This window comes from Liolophura sinensis, chromosome 2, assembly GCF_032854445.1.
Source record: "Liolophura sinensis isolate JHLJ2023 chromosome 2, CUHK_Ljap_v2, whole genome shotgun sequence".
Lineage (NCBI taxonomy): Eukaryota > Metazoa > Mollusca > Polyplacophora > Chitonida > Chitonidae > Liolophura > Liolophura sinensis.
In genome coordinates this window covers 13,638,182-13,656,727 of record NC_088296.1, presented here as the reverse complement: position 1 = coordinate 13,656,727, position 18,546 = coordinate 13,638,182, and the positions used below count along the sequence as shown (strand labels likewise).

Sequence of the window (18,546 nt, the reverse complement as noted above, 5' to 3'; positions counted from 1 at the left end):
GCCGAGTATTTCAGCATGGTAACAAACAAACACTTGGTTGTTATGATTACTATCCCAACTATTTAAAAATATGCCAATTCTTTCCATCCATGCATGCATAGCTGTTTAAATCTGCAACACCACGGACGAATATAGCCTTGTATCAACTAAGTCTGTGATGTCGTCTGACAATAACATAGATCAGTTGTGGATATACATTTGATTACCCATTTGGAATTACGGGGGAAATTTAACATTTCTAATGGTATGCCTACTTTAACTTATCCACACAATACCACAGGGATGGAGGTGTGCCCTTCAGTTCTCTTGGTTCAGCATTGTTCAATGAGCATCTACACCCTCTCTTGTCCGTGTTACATTCTGCTCTGTAGCCACACAGCTGATCTCCACAATCTGTAACTCCCTCACCTTAGGACACAGACAAATAAAGCTTGTTATAAACAGTACATTGTCCTTCTGAATCACACATTAACCTGCAATTCAAAGACATTTCCAAGAAATATTTTATCTTATTTTCTTGAGAGACTACACATTTCCTCTTTGCACTGTGTAAGTCGGGAACCTTTGGATAGAGGCAGTGAGACTGAGTGTATTGCATGTGCAATTTCTTCCAATGTTACACTATGATGCCTTGTAACTTAAGCCTGTAATTTGGACGAATTCGCTCTGAGTTAGTGATGTGAGATATATACATAACACGATGTGGTCAATTTTTTTTACCAATTTTATAACCATTTGTTTCAGCGCATACAGTGTGTCGCCTGACCAATTCTAACATGTGTTAAGTATGTTTTGCTGTCGGAAAGATACCAATAACTCTTTAATTCGTCTTTTGTTAAAATCTTGCCCTTGTACTGAAGACGACGAAGTTTATTAAAGTGTCGTATTCCAAGAAGAAATAGAAGCAGCTTACATTAATGCTCATGTAGAATTTTACTTCATAAATTATATTAAGGAAAAGTCGACACTTTCGCCCACTTGTGTGTATAATACTGTTTGCGTAAAGCTGTATTTATCACCAGATAGCAGTTCAAACTGAATCAGATGTGCCCTTCTTCATGAAATGTGGCTGAGAGACGTCCCTGTTCGCAAAACTGGTGTAGTAACGTTTCTGCCATTTTAGGCATGAAGTTAATTGCAACTGAAGATACGTTACTGGTCTAGAATTACTCAAAATGCTGTATTGTCATCACATTTAACATACCACATGTATGACATTTAAACCCTATCATGCAAATGAAACAAGAGCTATAATTACTGTAAACTTTGAGTATTCTTAAAAATATCATTGTATAAAATAAAAAACTTGTGATATTGACTAATATACGACATTTTACACATCCAACAAATGTTGTGTGCATGCCTCATGAATGACTTCCTGCAGACGTAAGGGTCAGACTCCAATATGAATACGTTCAGATAAACGTGTACTCGGAGTGGTGCAGATGCAGGTAAACATGAGAATAGCAATTATAGTCAGAATTTAAATTTGTGTACGTTTGGTCTCTCATGTCTTTGTTAGATAAGGCTACACGAAGTACAAGACCGACTTCTACGATTCGAGCAGCGGATGAAGACATTGCACAACAAGGTAGGACTTTAATTATTATTTAAATATGTAATTCTTGTATAAGACCATGCATCCTAGTTGTTCACAACTACCATGGCAGTCAGTAATGTGGGAGGGATGGGGGGATGGGGCGGGGTGGGGTGGGGTGGGGATTTGCGGGTTGATACCTTTACACCCAGTGACACCATGTTCTAGGAAGATGAGCCGTTTTTGACGAAGGTTAGAATTTGGAAACTGTAAACGAGGCACCAAGACCCCAGAAACTATGAGAGCGGGTCTGTGTACACATTCACTGTCCAGGGCAGGGATCGTCAAAAGCACCTACATGTAAAGCTTTGACATCTGTGAAATATACATTTTTCGAATGACCCAAATACAAATTAGAAATAGATGCAGTTTACAATTTCAGGGTTAATAAATATGTAATTGTTCAATCTATACTGACTATATGCTGTATTCTTCCAATTAAAGCTCAACGCCATCAACGAACACATTAGCTTGGCATATTCCATTGGCTACACCTGTTACTTAACAACTTCAACCGCATGGGGCGAAGCGCGTGCGTCCTTTCGCAGACGATCTGTCATTTTAAGCTGGCTGGCAATCGACCTGAGCCACAGAAGGACAATTTCAAATCTAGCTGCAAAGGGTTCTTTCGCCAGAAATACATTTCAATATAACTTGATGATCCGTATGTACCCTGTGTTTAATATACCCCCTTCACTATATAACTTGTGTTACAGACGACAATTCACGGGAGTTGACAGTAGGCCTGACTGCAGGAATGGGAGGGGCGATTTTACTGGCTGTTGTATTTATGATCGTTGTCTATGTTCGGTAAGTTTATCATCTACAATCCAGGGCGAATCATGTTGAACGAAGACGTCCCGGACCCAAGATGTGTCCATTGTGGAACATGAAATAAAATGCGCTGAACGAAGTGGTGAACATCACATAAGCATCATCACATAAAGGAGATTTTATATCAGAAGCTGGTTAAGTGCCAATTTTGAAGCTGTTTGGTCGCTTACACGCGTTAAAAATATTAGTCTCTGTGTGGGGAAAACTCAGCGAGTGTTAGTCATTGTTTAGGTATGCTGCTTTAGCGAAGCAGAAGAGCATAGCTTCCTTCCTGCTACAAGGCAATCCAAGCCTGAAATAACGCAAACAGAGCTGATTGTGGGGTTTAAAATTGTGGTTGAGCTAGCAGAAATAAGGTTAACTGCCAGGATAACAACTGTAAATAAACAGACCGTAGATGAGAGAAACAATACTATAGCTTAGGCTTCCAAGAAACATGAATGTATTACTTTAACCCAAAATGAAAATCCGCGCATTTAAATCTAAACCATGCAACTGAGAGGGATTTTATTTATTTCGCTAAAAAGCGTCTGAAGAGTTTTGTACAGATTCGACCGTCAAACCTCAAAAAATGGGAAAAATTGTAAAAACTACATGTACAAAAACCACACACGCAGATCGAGATACCATTTCCAGTACATCCATAAGGTATCAGGAATGCATCTGTCTCCTAACGGCCAAAGTACAAGTTGAAAAGCTCTAGATTTATTTTACAGTCTTAGCATTGTAATATCCCTTTTCATTATTTGAATGCTATTGTATGTTAACTGTGACATGTGTATACAGGGAGGGGAATTCTCTCAACGCAGAATTCTCGATAGTTCTAGACCAGTGACGTCTAATAAATTTGCTATTCATATCACTGCATTTTTACCTATACTCCTGCTTAAGGCATGGGTGGTATAAGCGTGCAATTTTCTTCTGTGAAAGCAAATTTAAACTTCAATTAGAACAGTTAGAATAACCGGGGTGAACTGAAAAGATATTTTACCGAACACATACAGTCTCCGCTCTTCTGGATTTTCTCCATATTTTGTGCGTCTTTAATGTATTAGTTCTATATTCAAGCAATAGTTTCTTAAAAGTTAAGTCACCGGGTGCATTCCCAAAACGCATGCACGTTTTGACATTGTTCCCATGACACACGGAAGTAAAATCTATGGGAGAGTTTTCTTAACGAACAATTTCGTGTCTTCTTATATGTATGGGGAGTGCATAACAGGAAAAGAGTTGAATGTGCGGGAATATGCAAGAAACGTTAAGCTTCAACTACGGAAAAGTTATAGAATCTTAAGAAAAAACAACAGAACCAAGTGAATGCGTTTTTTTTTTGGTCTTTTTGCAGGAAACATTGCCGCTTAAAAGACGAGAAAAGAGGTGCATCTCAGAGCGCTGTTCTGCAAGATACCAATACCACTGACAACGCATCATCTTTTCAAACGGGTCATTTTTACAAGAATGTAGTGACTTCATCATTACCTGGCGAGAGCGTACCGATTAACCCAGCTGGTGCGAGACTTGACTTACCTGGTGTTGTCCTCGCATATAATAGTCCCAACACATACGAAAACATCAATGCGCCTTCACAGTCACTCAATGACAATGGCAATATCAGACTGTATGAACATGTTAATGCAGCGGACACGTCAGAGACCAGACTGTACACAGCTCTGAGGTCTCATTAAAATAGCTACTCTGTAATGTAATCGCTCGTGAATATCAATCTTCAGAGATTGTAGCATTTATGATACTGAGAAATGAAGATATACTAACACAATGGTTTTGTTATCTGTTGACCTCACTAGTACATATTCCAGTATCCATTAGCACAAACAAAAATACTTACTTTTTTAAAAATACATACTCACCTTTACAAGTGAATGACGCCTACGTGTACATGACTCACCTTATAGCATTAGATACATCCTGTGTGCTGTGTGACGATTCCAACCAGCGTGAGAAGCTATTAATACAGAAACTAGTGTGTCAAGGATATACCATCAGCTACTTTGTTCTTAAATCTGATAATGAGTACAATTGTCTTTAAACAAATGTGGACTCTGGCGCACCTCTTTATAACTGTGTCTCATTCCGATCAACCCTAAGTTAGAACTGTACATAGATATTATATTTATTTATCTGATTAGTCTTTTACCGAGTACTCAACATTACTGCACATACGACAACGGCTACAATTAAGGTGGGAGTAAACAGGGCAGAGACCCGGGGGAAACATACGCCCATACGCAGGATGCTGGAAGACCTTGCCATGTACGACCGTAGAGGAAGCCAGCGTGAGTTGTACTTGAACTCACATTAATAGGAGGGGCCTGGTTCAATTGCGTCGTGCTGGCAACGCCCTTAGCCACGGAGACGCAGGGTGTGTATTGAGTCATTTATATAATTTTGTGGCGTAGGTAAAGCCTTTTTGGGACCCAGCGGTGGGATAAATTTGGATTGATTACTGAGTTGCGCACCGCATGCCATTCGTCATTCTGTCAGAATGCCAGATTATGTCCTTATGTTTCATGTGTGGCGTCGACATGTAGTTAAGGGCAGGAGACGGCGTCGTTGTCCGACAATACTTACAACGATGGACAGTAACGAGTTTGATATCTGATCTTTACAGACACTTTACGGTTAGTGTCGATACGTGCACCGGTTTTATTTTCCTTGCTGTCGCTAATTCGCGTGCGCAGCTATTGAACCTATTGTGATGCAGTGCTCCATTTCAAGGCAATAAGATACTTAGGCTGTCCACAGGAATTTATGCCGTACATAACATTTCTTCAGTCACATGACGAGTCATCACGTATATGTACAAATTCTGTGTCTTCTCGTGGCAGGTCGAGTCCACCACAGTTCTGCCAAGACTGAAGTATCATGCCACAGACACCAGACATGACGGCCGAGCCATTTACATTATATACGGGGCCAACCGGGTCTGTTTCCTTGCCTTAACCTCTGAGGCAGCAACTCGTACTATATTTGGTATGTGACACGGTCTATTTATTGTCAGCTTTAATACTAAAGTTACTCAACACTGATTACATGAACTTAGAAATGTATTAAGGTTCTGATAAGGTAAGCTATCCCAACAGGTAATATGTTTATTTAGCATATTTTCAACGTTTAGCCGCTGTGGATTTAAGAACACATGAGGATCTTAAACACTTTGGACTTAGTGGCATCATTTGCTCAAGTCCAACACAGCAGACTTGTGATAATGGAGTCAGAATTCGTGACATGTGCAATACACGGAGATAAAGAAACTTTTGTCCACAACCTGGATCTCGGACTAAAGGTAACGCGGAAGTCACCCTGATTGACCCAGTAATGTCACCTATATACAGTTAACTGCACGAGCTTACACCACACTAAAACACATTGAACAGTACCCACACTGGCATATACTGGTGTGTACATGTAAACTGCATATAAATCTACAGACCTACGTGTGTGTAGGACGTCACGTCCTCGGTTTTGCTTCCTACTGACCTACGTTTGAGTTTCCAAAGTTCGATTCCAGAACAATTATTTTCGGTGCACAAAACAAAACTGGGTTGACTAGACGAAATTCAAGCTAAAAAAAAACCTGATCAAACAAAAAAAAAACTGAAAAAAAATTTAATTCTATATTAATATAACCGAGTTTTAATGTTGGACTGAAGATTGGTTTACCTGAAAACGAGATATATCTGGTTTTTAGATGCAGAAGAGTTGATATATCAGCATAGAGATCACAGCCTTTCGTCCTTACCGACAAACATTTCCATGTAATCATGTTTTCTGCATGTCCTGTTGCCGTGATGCGGTGGTAAACGTAACGCCCATGATAGACACAAGAAAAGCCTTTATATAATCGTTCACCAAACATGCTCTCTTACCCGAGCAGTGACTTGTATATACCCGAATGAATTTTAAGCGTGCCATTCAAACAGGCTAAATGGTTAAGACCTGCAATATATAGGCCAAACAGACAAGTACTTTAGCGTAGTGTCATCTCCTCAATACATGACTACGGCCTACATACGTGTGTATTTTTGCCACAGTCTTGTTTACCATTCGTACAAGGTAATTCCTGAGAGTACATTCCACACTACCTGTAAAAATGTTCAACTGTCGTTTATTTCTTTCAGACAGCGCTTATTTTCAGCTGCCTGTAAAATCAATAATACTCGCTACCAAAATCTAGTTAATGACGCGTAACAACATAAACTCTGCGCATTGATATTTATTTATTTATTTAATTGGTGTTTTACGCCGTACTCAAGAATATTTCACTTATACGACGGCGGCTGGCAGACCTTCCCCACTTACGGCCGGAGAGGAAGCCAACATGAGCTGGACTTGAACTCACAGTGACCGCATTGGTGAGAGGCTCCTGGGTCATTAATCTGCTCTAGCGCGCTAACCGACTGAGACACGGAGGCCCCGCGCGTTGATATGTTGAACGTCCATATCATTGCAAGGAAAATGAAGTTAGAGCATATCTTCTACTTCATAATGGTAAATCCATAAAGTCTGTTGTGACGGCAAGAACCCATTACCTTGAGTGCCATAATTATTAAAATGCTGTATATTGGGTGGAGTTCATCATGTTTTGTTGAGGGAGGGTGACATCGGTATCCTGAACTGCTATCCATCTTACTCTAAACCCTGTTTCTATCTCTGCTATGTTTGCAATTGTTTACACGTTTTAGAATGATATCACTTTGGTAAATGAATATGATTTTATTTTTATGTAGTATTTTATCTCACGGGAATATGGCTTTACAGCTGGATGCTAGGATATTTTGTTGTAAAAACAGCTTAGTCTATTCTCTAAGAGTGTAGTGTAGGAGGTGTTATTTTGTGGGGTTCTTATTACAGGTTGGTACATCTATGGTTGAACAAATTATTCTCCATGCCCATTCCCCAGCATGCCACTGGTTTTTGAATAATTGTGACCTCAACCCAGGCAATGGGTTCTTAGTTGTTAAGTCTCACTGACTTAGGCATATTTTGGTAGCGAGTATGACTGATGGTACAGACAGCTGAAAATAGGCGACTCTCTAAAAGAAAAAGACTATGGTACTACATGTATATAATGTAGATTACTACTGGTCATTCCGATATACAAAGTTACATCAATAATATACTCAGTGGATACAGGACTGAGTACATGAATAGCGTTGTGCTGCTTTGGAGGTTATTCACGCTAAAGAAAAAAAATAAGACACCATGTTATTCACTCTTTACCATGTTTTCCATCATCTGGAAATTACTGTCGGTGTTCCGATATTTCAGTGTCTAGTCTTATACATGAATTAGAATGTACTTAAAGCTGTAGACTATTACTTACGTTATCTCCACGTTATCACAACCATTATCCAAACGTTCACTGCTACAAAATAAAAACAAACCCTGTCAGTAAAAAGTTCTTCACCTTACTGATCATCAGAGGACGAGAAATATATTGTGTATACACATCGTGGTTCAGGATAAAACTACTCTCGTGGTATCACTACTGAGTGAGAAAGGGGAAAAAGAGAGATCAGGCATTCAGTGTCGCGTCTTTCACAGGTATCAGAATGTATTTGAAGCTGAAACCTACAGTATACATATCTACATAATACCAGCTGCTATCTAATCCTACACTGCTGTGAAATGAAAGCAGACCTGTCAATAACCATTTCTTGATCATAATAATCATCAAAACAATAAACTATAAATCATGTAAATAGATAACGAAAAAGTATGAATGTTCTGGGGTAGAACGTTTTTTTTTATTCCGAAAAGGAAGTAAACTATATACACACAAACCAGTCCCGTGGTATACAATATAACCTTATAGAGTGACAAGGATAAAGGTAGATTGTCGTAAACATTGTAGAAATTCAATATCCACACACCTAAATACAGTGGCTTGTGCAATGTGATTTTAAGCAGACGGTGTAAACAGCTAACGTGTTGACGATGACAGTCCCTGCCCTCCCAAGACGCTGGTGTGAGATTCTGGTTTTAGTGGGTTTAACATTTGGCCTGACAGTAACACTCGTCACAGGTGAGTCCGGATAATTGACCGATGTGGCTCCTAATGGCTGTCCTAATTCTTGATTTAAATCATAGCTTCAACAATTTAGACTTTGTGTTTGTTGGACAAATGCCGTCTGTTCCGCTATTCCTTACACCTGTTTATGTCATCCGATGCATGCAGCTCGATACATACAAAGTTATGTAGTGAGATATTATTGCAGGCAAATGTAAACAATGAGCTTAACTTACAAGGTGACCAGACACATCATCAAGTTGTAACTACCCATGTCAATGCGACGTATTCATATAAAAGCTATCGACGTTATCACTATTAAGATAGGGTTTTGTTATAAGGTGCCTTAGTCATTACATACGCCAGTATTGCCAGTATTGTATTGGGAGGGATCCGGGCAGAACAGATTGAAAGGAAAACTACGACCATCCGCAGATTGCTGAGAGACCCTCCCACATACAGCTTGAGAGGAAACCAGCATGAGCCGGACTTTACCTCACTGCGATCGCTTTGGTGATAGGTTCCTTGGTCATTGCGCCGCGCTGGGACGCTATAACCCTCTAAGCCACAGAGCCGCAATAGCATATATTTCTTCCTCGGCAAGTGTTAAAGTCAGCAACTATTTTTTTCTTGTATGAGCGCAAAGACCAAGATTTAATAAAGGCTAAGTTGTTTCATTATGTTAGCCTCATAAATGCACATATCACCTAACCTATACCAGGATGTAATGTTAACCACTCGGGCATCTCCGAGCTATTAAGCAAGTACATTAAGATAAGTTAAACTTAGAAATATAAATACAAGATATACATATAACTAGGAGTGCCCTCATGCAGACTCACCTGGCCATTGTGTTGTTCTAACCACATTGGATTAGGTCCTGAATATTGAGGTCCCAAAATCGAATAGCCCCCGCTGTTAAACATGTATTTACTTACATATTTTATTGCTGCTAAACACAAGCAAAATGCAGTTATACCCTGGGGGTCAGTTTTATAGATGGGGGGGATAACGTTTGACGTCTTTTGGACTTTTGAAAGTGTAACCCCTGAGACATGACACTGCTGAGAATTTGAATGAGTGAATAATACTCCACTCCAATAACCCAGGATATTCGTTTCCACCCTTTGTCCGCCCTCCTGTATGACAATTCTTGGCTTAATCGCCTTTATCTTTTCATGTTATGGAGATAGAACTGCACCTTTTTAAACTCAGCTTTGGCTGATTTATGTTACTAGGTGCTGAACCTGAACAATGTGGAACAAACTCACTGTGTGGTCATGGAACTAGATGTGACACCAACACGACTCGGTGTGTATGCTTGTCTGACGACGGCGACCGGACGAAGAGGAAGGGTAAACCTTTCTCTCTGTATTACTGTTTGGGTAAGTTGAATATGTACAGTAGCAGTGAAATACAGCACTCGTCTTAATCATCAGATTGTGTAACAGCCTAAACTTAGTGAAAATACGCGGTGTAGGCTAAGGTTTATGACGATTATATAAAGAAACAACTGCCCGGTTATTGTCCACGGATCAATTACACAGAGTTTATCCACACTGTAGTCATTTTACATGAATAGCAAAGCCAGAGAAAGAGACTTTTCGTCCTTTGCTTAAAACCATAAAGCAGATTGGTGTAGTTAGAAGATTTTATAATAACGAATGTTTGCGTTACAGATATTGAAATACCTTTTTTCTATGTTAGAATAAAATGGTGGTCTTTAGCAACACTCGAGTAAATAAAAGGGCACTTATGCCTGTTTTGTTTTATCAGATGACAAAAGCAAGGTCAAAAACAGATTTTGCTACATTAAAGCGTTTTCCTAAGGAGGCTCCCTTTATAATCAAAATATGATTACGTGCACCAAGATCATTAGCCATAGATATGTTAGAGGGTGATAGGGGAACAATTTCCCATCTAGTTACAAGGAGTCCTTCAATGAAAATGCCTCAAGGAAACGCTTTTACATCGAAATGAAGAGATTGGTTATAACATGCGCGGAAGCTATACTAAATTGTGTTATGTATATATCTCACACCAACTGAGAGAAGATTCGTCCGAATTACAGGCTTACGTTATAGAACATCATAGTTTAACATGGAAGAAATTGCACAACCGATACACTCAGTCTCACTAACTCTATCCAAAGATTCGGGTGTTACACAGTGCGGAGATGAACACTGTGATCTTAGAGGAAAATATGATAAAATATTTGTGGGAAAAGTCTGTGAATGGCAGGTTAGTGTGATTCAGGAAAACTATGAGCAGTTGATAACAAGCTTTATTTGTCTGTGCCCTAAGGTGGGGGAGTTATAGAATGTGGAGATAAGCTGTGTGGTTACAGAGCAGAATGTAACACGGACAGGAGTGGGTGTAGATGCTCATTCAACAATGCTGAACCAGGAGAACTGACGGGCACATCTCCATCCCTGTGGTACTGTGTGGGTAAGTTAATGTAATCATACCATTAGAAATGTAAAATTGCCGCTGTAATTCCGAATTGGTAACCAAATGTATATCCACAACTGATCTTTGTTGTTTTCAGCCGATATCACCGACTTCGGTGATACAAGGCAATATTCTTCCGTATTGTTGCAGATTTACACAGCTACGCATGTATGGATAGGAGGAATTTGCACATTGTAAATAGTCATTATAGTAATCATAACAACCCAGTGTTTGTTTGTTACCAGGCTGAAATATTCGGCCAATGACGGGTATTTAAGTCTAGCAATTTGTTCAGGTGTTTCCATCCGTCTCCACGGATTCCCCGGCAGACAATACAGTCCGTATTTCCTAATTACTAAGTGTAACGTGGTTTTTTATGGTGCTCTTGTGGGATACGTTTTCTACCAAACTTGACAAAACTGGAGGATGACTGTCCTATGACGCAATCATTTGATTTCACAGTAAATCATGGGTAAAAAGTGGCGTACGAGTTCATTGCAGAATAGCAACATTAAATTGTTTATGCATATAGCAGAACGTCATAACGCACCAATTCTGCACCAAACCAAACCCTGGACAGCAAGACTTCATTGAGGGCGTGTTTAGAAAACAAAAATGTATCAATCATTTGATCAATGGTATAATTTCTCTCACTTTTTAAACACACTCCCTCATCAAGTCAGAGCAAATAATCTATGGGGAACATAGCGTTTGAATATTCGAAGCAAATAACGGATTTGAGGAAATGAGAAATATATTATATATTGTTTAAAATATGGCTTTTTCCAAATAAGTAAAACATTTAACTGGTAATTTAGCAGACGGACACCAGATAATAGTGTTAACACCACATCAGTCTTTCGACATGAAAGAACTGCTTTAATTTAACCGTCTACCATTTTGATACCTAAAAGATGGATCAGAATTGAGCATGGATTTAGACACTTGCACTGTTTTTTCCAGTCCTATAGTATAAAGGTTAGTAAGGACAAAATATACGGCTAAGTGTGTGTTCTCATTATCCTGTATGTTGCAGAAAAATGTGACCTTAGAGGCAGTATGTGTCCTGACAACACCACGTGTAGGAACTCTACAGTTAATAACAGGCACCTGTGTCAGTGTTCAGAGGAAGCCACACAATCATCTACAGGGCAATGTCTGGGTGAGTACATGGAGAATGCACCAGACATCTTGTCACACCATTAGTTGATGCAAAAACAACAGTATCGTGGTGTAGAGGAATGTCATTTCCGCACAGGAAATTACTAAACTAGCTACATGTAATAACTATGTTTTGGCGGAATTCTGCACAAGTCAGTTAAATTTTCCTACTTCCCACGTGCAGAAGAATTGGCCAGGCGACAAACTGTGTGCGCAGAAACAAAGGGTTAAGATTAGGGTCAGCTATATACATGTAAGCTCTACCAAATTATTGACATTTAACATAGTTGGATGCGTAAAAAATCCTATGCACTTCTGAATTGTGTCAAGAAGAAGCGATTGTTTCTTATAGATACTTGTATGTTGTACACATATCAACAGTGCATCAACAGTAAGAAAAACCTTAATTGAGGTAAAATTACGAGGCCGGATTCCTGTCATCTGCCAAATATCACACTGTCATAGATGCTTTGTTTTTGTTTTCCATGTTGTAGTCTACTTTGGTTTTCACAGTATTTTAGCGGGAACTTCTAGAAAGACGAGTTAAAATGAATGCTGATTGATATAAAAGCTTTTGGGTATTCCATTGCCATTTAGCTAGATTCCGCAATATTCGATAATTTCTAACTCTAGGAGTTTGTAATTCTTAAAGTTCATATCTTAGCGTAACACTCTCCCAAAAAATATGCATTAGTTAAGACGTTGAGATCATATAGTATAGGTTACATCTAGTCTGGGTTGTGATAGTTGGCTATATGCGCCTTCATCATTCTTGGCAATTGTCGTGAAAGTGAAATATTCAAATAGATGAATTGGAATTTTACAAAACTGGAACATACATGTAGGTCCTGTTTGAAGGCAATTTTTTAACAAATTCAACTGTTGTAGAAGTTTCAAAAAAAATTCGATATGAAGAAATTATTTCTACGCTGAAAGCTGCTACTTACATGTTTAGAGCTGACCGGGACATGCGCCACCGGATTATAAACAGTCAAATCAGTGGGAAGACAGGATAATAAAACTGTCCCTGATAATTGACATCTGTTCAACAGTTTTATTTTGCAATTTCAGGTAAACCATCAAATGTCCATGTCACCACAGAGGGAGACAGTCCAACCCAAAGTAAGCCTATAGCCTTTTCTGTGTAGGCTGCTGGTGAAACAAGCTGCTCTTCGTTATGCTGTCGGAAAGATACCAATCGCTCTTTTATTCGTTTTTTGTTCAAAGTTTGCCCTTGTACTGATGATGGCGAAGTTTATTAAACTGTCCTATTCCAAGAAGAAATAGAAACAGCTCATGTAGAATTTTGCTTGATAAATTATATTAAGGAATAATCAACACTTTCGTCCTCATCTCTGTATAATACACTTTGCATAAAACGGTATTTGTCACCAGATAGCAGTCTAAGCTGAATCAGATGAGCCCTTCTTTATGAAAAGTGACTAAAAGCCGTCCCTACTCGCAGAGCTGGTCTAGTAATGATTCTGCCATTTTGTTACCCCGAACACCAGTATGACCACAGGCCAGGTTTATCTCGGTACAGGTTAAAATATACTAAAGGGAAACTGCGCCCCACAAACTGTGCCCAACATGTACTGTGTGAAACGCTAAATTAAGAAGAAAATGTCACTGTCCTGTTCGAAATATGTTAAGATAGCAACGCCAGGAGAGTTGCACTGGGTACTTTTTCTTAGTGTGAATAACTCTTTTATTCTTAGCACCACGAAATAGTATTTTGATACCAGTGTTTTCGGCTGATTTAAAGAAAACTACAAACATTTTATCTTGACCTGTATTAGTATAAAACATTTACAATATGGATAGTTTCAAGTTTTACTTTGTAAATTATCCCCACTTGGATAGCATTTTACCTGCATGGGACCTGCATATGCCGTATACATACATCCCACTTTGTAGGGGTTGTTAGATCATATTCGTCATGGGACAATCTGAATAAAGGACTCGAGTTATTACAGGAAAACTGGCGTGTCAAGGTCATTCAGTATAACGCTTTTAATGTAAGTTTCTTTACAATGATTATACTTCTTTTGTAAGTAAAATGGGAGAGATGGTCAAGAGTATTCGGGACTCAGCTTCAGACTTGGGTCTTATTCAGCATATCTTGGGACTAGGGGTTGTCTATTTCTCGAGTTAAATCAAAGGCCAACTGAAACTACTACACATGCAGTAGATGGAAATTCACGACACAATGTGCCTTAAACGCATATATCTGATCGCCCCATGCCGGTACGGCCATGTCGTGACAACACATGCTGAGGACAGTCAAATAACCCCCTCCACGATGTCAAGCATGACTGTCATGCGCATGCGGTTCTACGTAAATACAGTTTAAATGTGCATGCCATAGTATACACACTGCACACTGCTGGTGTGCCCAGTGACACCTTAATCTTGGGAGACAAGCCGTTTTTAACGAACGTTAGAATTCGGAAACTAAACAAGCCACCAAGACCCAAGAACGTTGAAAGTTACGTACACAATGACTGTCCAGGGCAGGAAACGCCATAAGCACATACATGTACATCTATAATTTGGGAAAATCTAATTGTAGATTGACACAAATAGAAACTAGAAATGCATGCAGTTTATAATGTCATTTTCATATTACGAGTTTTTATATTCAAGTTCAGTATAAATCACTTTCAAAACATCGACGTTTGCAACAATTGTCGAGCAGCATATTTTATTTATTTGATTGTTACATAACACCGATGTAAGTCAGTACCAGTTGTTTGTTTTCTACAGAAACGTTTTCACAAAGGCACTCGAAACAGTACATAATGACACCAATAATGTACAAACCTCTATTCATTGTCAATAACCCTAAAACTCAAAACACCCAACTTAGACAACGTGTCGTGATACTTGAATACATACACACGCGACGGGCTATAGATAGTATCTGGCTGTCAGCTTCGCATGTCCCGGAGGTTTGTTTCATTCACAGCGCACCATTCTTTTAGTCAACACAATCTTAAATGGGTCAACTTTAAAACATGTCCAAGGTCTCGTGATTCATTAATCTGCTCGAAATACATGAAGCATATATAAGATGTCATTTTCCAAAATCATGGATTTTGATGACAAATAAGATATAGGCAAGTCGTATTTACACGCAGTTTGCAGTTTCTGTCAAGTCAAGGTTGTTTCTGTGCATCGCTATGTTTATATGTCCGTCAGCACATCTGACACCAGTGAAAGAGACAACTGAACGTTGTAGCGTCCAAGTACTGGAGGTATGTGTACAGGCCCTGTGTAAATGTACATGGAGTATACGGCCCATCTATTATACATAAACGAGTTCATACGTGTTGTAATTTTAAGCACAATGATTATGAAGTTTACAACAATCAGAACATCATTTTTTACAATTACAACTATTACCACTGTGGTACATTAAATCTTCAAAATTAAGATTTTGATTTCCTGTAGGCCACAAGTTCTTAGTCACATGAAACCAATGGCCACTGGACAGCTAAAATAATTACGGAGTGCAACGTTACAGGTAAAACTTTTCACTCAGGGCAGCCTGCAACTAATTGTTTGTGCTTTCCCAGCCCAGTTACCTCTGCCAGCAGACAGTTATACACTTAAAACATGTACATATATTTTTAATGTTTCATTTGTCAGAAAAATATTTTAATATGACTTAGAATGTGATGTTATTTATCCGCATTTTTTATACAATTTGTCCAGGCGATGATTCCCGGATACTAACTATAGGACTGGCCGCTGGAATCGGAGGGGTGGTCCTAGTGGCTGTCATAGTCTTGATTGTTGTAGTCCTTGCTCGGTAAGTGGGTCCCGAACCCTCAGTTATACTGACCGATGGTATTCAACCCTCAAGTGTTGTACTTCTCATTCTATTTTGTATCAGTTAGCGGCTTGCATGTCGTTTTTCCTGTATATGTAATCCAGTGAGTCCATGACCAACATCATTGATTTTGTTCTTGTTTCTCGATAGGGACAATATTTGCTCCTTTGTTGCGTTTACTTCAACCTGTCTTTTAAAATTTTCATCACGTAACTAACAAGTGGGTTTGTGGCACATATCCCATGCTATGTTGTTATCAGATATTCCTCATTAGATCATTTCAAACAAATCATCCAACGCCTGTAAATCTGTCTGACAGGAGAAGAGCGAGTAGAAGAGCTAGTGACAACGAAGGGCTAGGTTAAGGAGGCAGTCGAGTCCGCCCCACCCATCGCGCGCTCCTAGCCGTCACACCTACCAGACCGTCGTTGACCCGCCATTGCCTGGTCAGAGTGGGATGAATAACCCTGCTGGTCCAATGGTTGTCGTGCGGACCGAAGTCTCCGTCATTAATCCTCCGTCTCGACCAAGAGCATACGAAGACGTGGATAATGACTTCCCGGTGATCTACAGTACTGCCAAAGTCAGTGACAAACGGAACAAGAATAAAGCTAATCAAGCACAACAAGCAAACAACGCAATCCGTCTGCCCTCCCAGCCCGGTGATAAAGCTGAGCCCAAGAATTTCAAAGATCTCTATTCAAATGATGCCATACCCTTCAGCAAAATACATCAAAGAAAAAATGAAAAGGAAGGATCGTCAGAAAATATGGAAAACCAATACAACACTTTGTATGATCTTAGACCAGTCGAAAACAACACCGCTGAAACAGCTCTAAGAGGTGATCTTGAGTACGACGAAATAAAGCTACAGAAAGTGTAATGGACAAGCTATGGCTTACTGGCAGGAGGGTGCGTTTCTCTTATGTTTATCTAGAGAGTTTTGACAGGATTTTTTGCTTCCATTCCCGCCTTTTTGTGCACAACCAGAGTAGAATGTATATGTGGTACGTTCTCAAGACTCACTTGTGAAAACAGTGTCCAGGAGTACAAAAAAAAAGATGATGGCTCAAAACTGGCTATTTTTCTCTCTTTCACCTGTTCACAAGGTGCGAAGTTATCATACTACAACATGAACAAATGTCCTTTTTATCATGTAAATAACAAGGTTTTATTTTAGTTTGGACAAAATCCCACGAGTGTGGCTAGAAGATGGGAACACCCTGTAACAATTAATCTTTTAAATAAGCCTCTGGAATATATAAAAAAATAATAATTGAGGTGAGATCAGCAGAAAGTATAAAATGCTCAACTTCGTTGTCATTATGACTGAGTTTATGTAATTATACAGAGCCATGCGTTTTGAAGCTTATACATTTTTTCGTACTATATGATTACTCAGTGTTCACCTTTGCTTATAAATGCAAATCAACACATTGTATAATAGGCAGATATGCTTTAAATATGCTTCATGTAAGAACATACATATAATCCGTGTTTTTTACTCCCACACCTGGAAGGTTAATTGCATTGCTCTATCCATTCTATACGCTAGTTTCTACAGTGAATAATACGATCATCCCCATGCATATCTTCTCTGTAAGTTAGATTTTTATTTATTTGATTGGTGTTTTACGCAATACTCAAGAATATTTCACTTATACGACGGCGGTCAGCATTATTATGAGTGGAAACCCGGGGGGAAACCCACGACCATCCGCAGGTTGCTGAAAAACCTTCCCACGAACGGCCGGAAAGGAAGCCAACATGTGCTGGGCTTGAACTCACAGCGACCGCATTGGTGAGAGACTCCTGGGTCATAACCCTGTTCTACCGCGCTAACCAACTGAGCCACGGAGGCCCCCTCCTGTATGTTAGAGCTGAACGTGTAATGTACATGTAGGCCTACTGCAATCCAAATGCACATAATGTCTCATACATACAAGCCATGTTCTGTAATTACGTCGGTTTCTGAATGCGGTTTAGCATTATTCAATCAGTTATCAGTACACGGATAGCATTGTGAAATCTGTATTAATTTTCCCTTTAGCACAAATGTGTGCAGGTTGTTCAACATTCTTTCAATTCTTTAGATGACATCAGTGGCGTTTAGCATTGCCAATATTATTTGTTAAGCTTGTTTCATAATTCTAATGTTTGTATATGTTTCAGCCACTGTACGTTTGCTGATATTAGTGTGTGTACTTTCCTGTATCTGACTATGAATTTTATCCATAAAGTTTGTTTTATGATTTTAATGTCTGTAATTGTTTTAGCCACGGTACATCAGCTGTTATTGGTTTGTGTTCTGTGTCTGTATGTAAATGTCAACACTATTCGTAAAGCCCATTTCATAATTCTAATGTTTGTATATGTTTCAGCCACTGTACAATTGCTGTTATTAGTGTGTGTACTTTTCTGTATCTGACTATAAATATTTTTCATCAAGTCTGTTTTATAACTCTGATGTTTGTATTTGTTTAGCCACTTGGCATTTGCTGTTATTGGTGTGTGTACTTTTCTGTATCTGACTATCAATATTATTCATAATTCAGATCTTTGTATTTGCTTCAATTACTTTAGAAATGCTACTTTTGCTCTGTGTCCTTTACCCTATCTGACTAACGCAGAATTTCG

At 39.1% G+C, this 18,546-nt stretch overlaps 2 protein-coding genes and 1 long non-coding RNA gene across 3 annotated transcripts in view; 2 read left to right on the top strand and 1 right to left on the bottom strand.

Annotated features, from left to right (window-relative positions):
* Window positions 1-18,546, top strand: part of LOC135462875 (uncharacterized) — a 315,472-nt gene that overhangs the window by 139,458 nt on the left and 157,468 nt on the right. The window lies entirely within an intron of this gene.
* The window catches only part of LOC135462666 (uncharacterized), a 42,787-nt gene that overhangs the window by 3,601 nt on the left and 20,640 nt on the right, over window positions 1-18,546 (bottom strand). The window lies entirely within an intron of this gene.
* LOC135462952 (uncharacterized) lies at window positions 8,390-16,980 on the top strand. Its single transcript, XM_064740273.1, has 7 exons — window positions 8,390-8,477; window positions 9,701-9,847; window positions 10,767-10,910; window positions 11,950-12,075; window positions 13,146-13,196; window positions 15,792-15,888; window positions 16,229-16,980. Exons 1-7 carry the CDS (start codon window positions 8,390-8,392, stop codon window positions 16,272-16,274), a joined length of 699 nt encoding a protein of 232 aa, XP_064596343.1. The 3' UTR covers window positions 16,275-16,980.

Bases quoted from the DNA above. Each gene is read 5' to 3' on its own strand.
- LOC135462952 (XM_064740273.1), top strand. From the start codon at position 8,390: ATGACAGTCCCTGCCCTCCCAAGACGCTGGTGTGAGATTCTGGTTTTA. The intron at 10,911-11,949 runs GTAAGTTAATGT...TGTATGTTGCAG, and splicing joins ATCCCTGTGGTACTGTGTGG to AAAAATGTGACCTTAGAGGC. The intron at 13,197-15,791 runs GTAAGCCTATAG...CAATTTGTCCAG, and splicing joins GGGAGACAGTCCAACCCAAA to GCGATGATTCCCGGATACTA.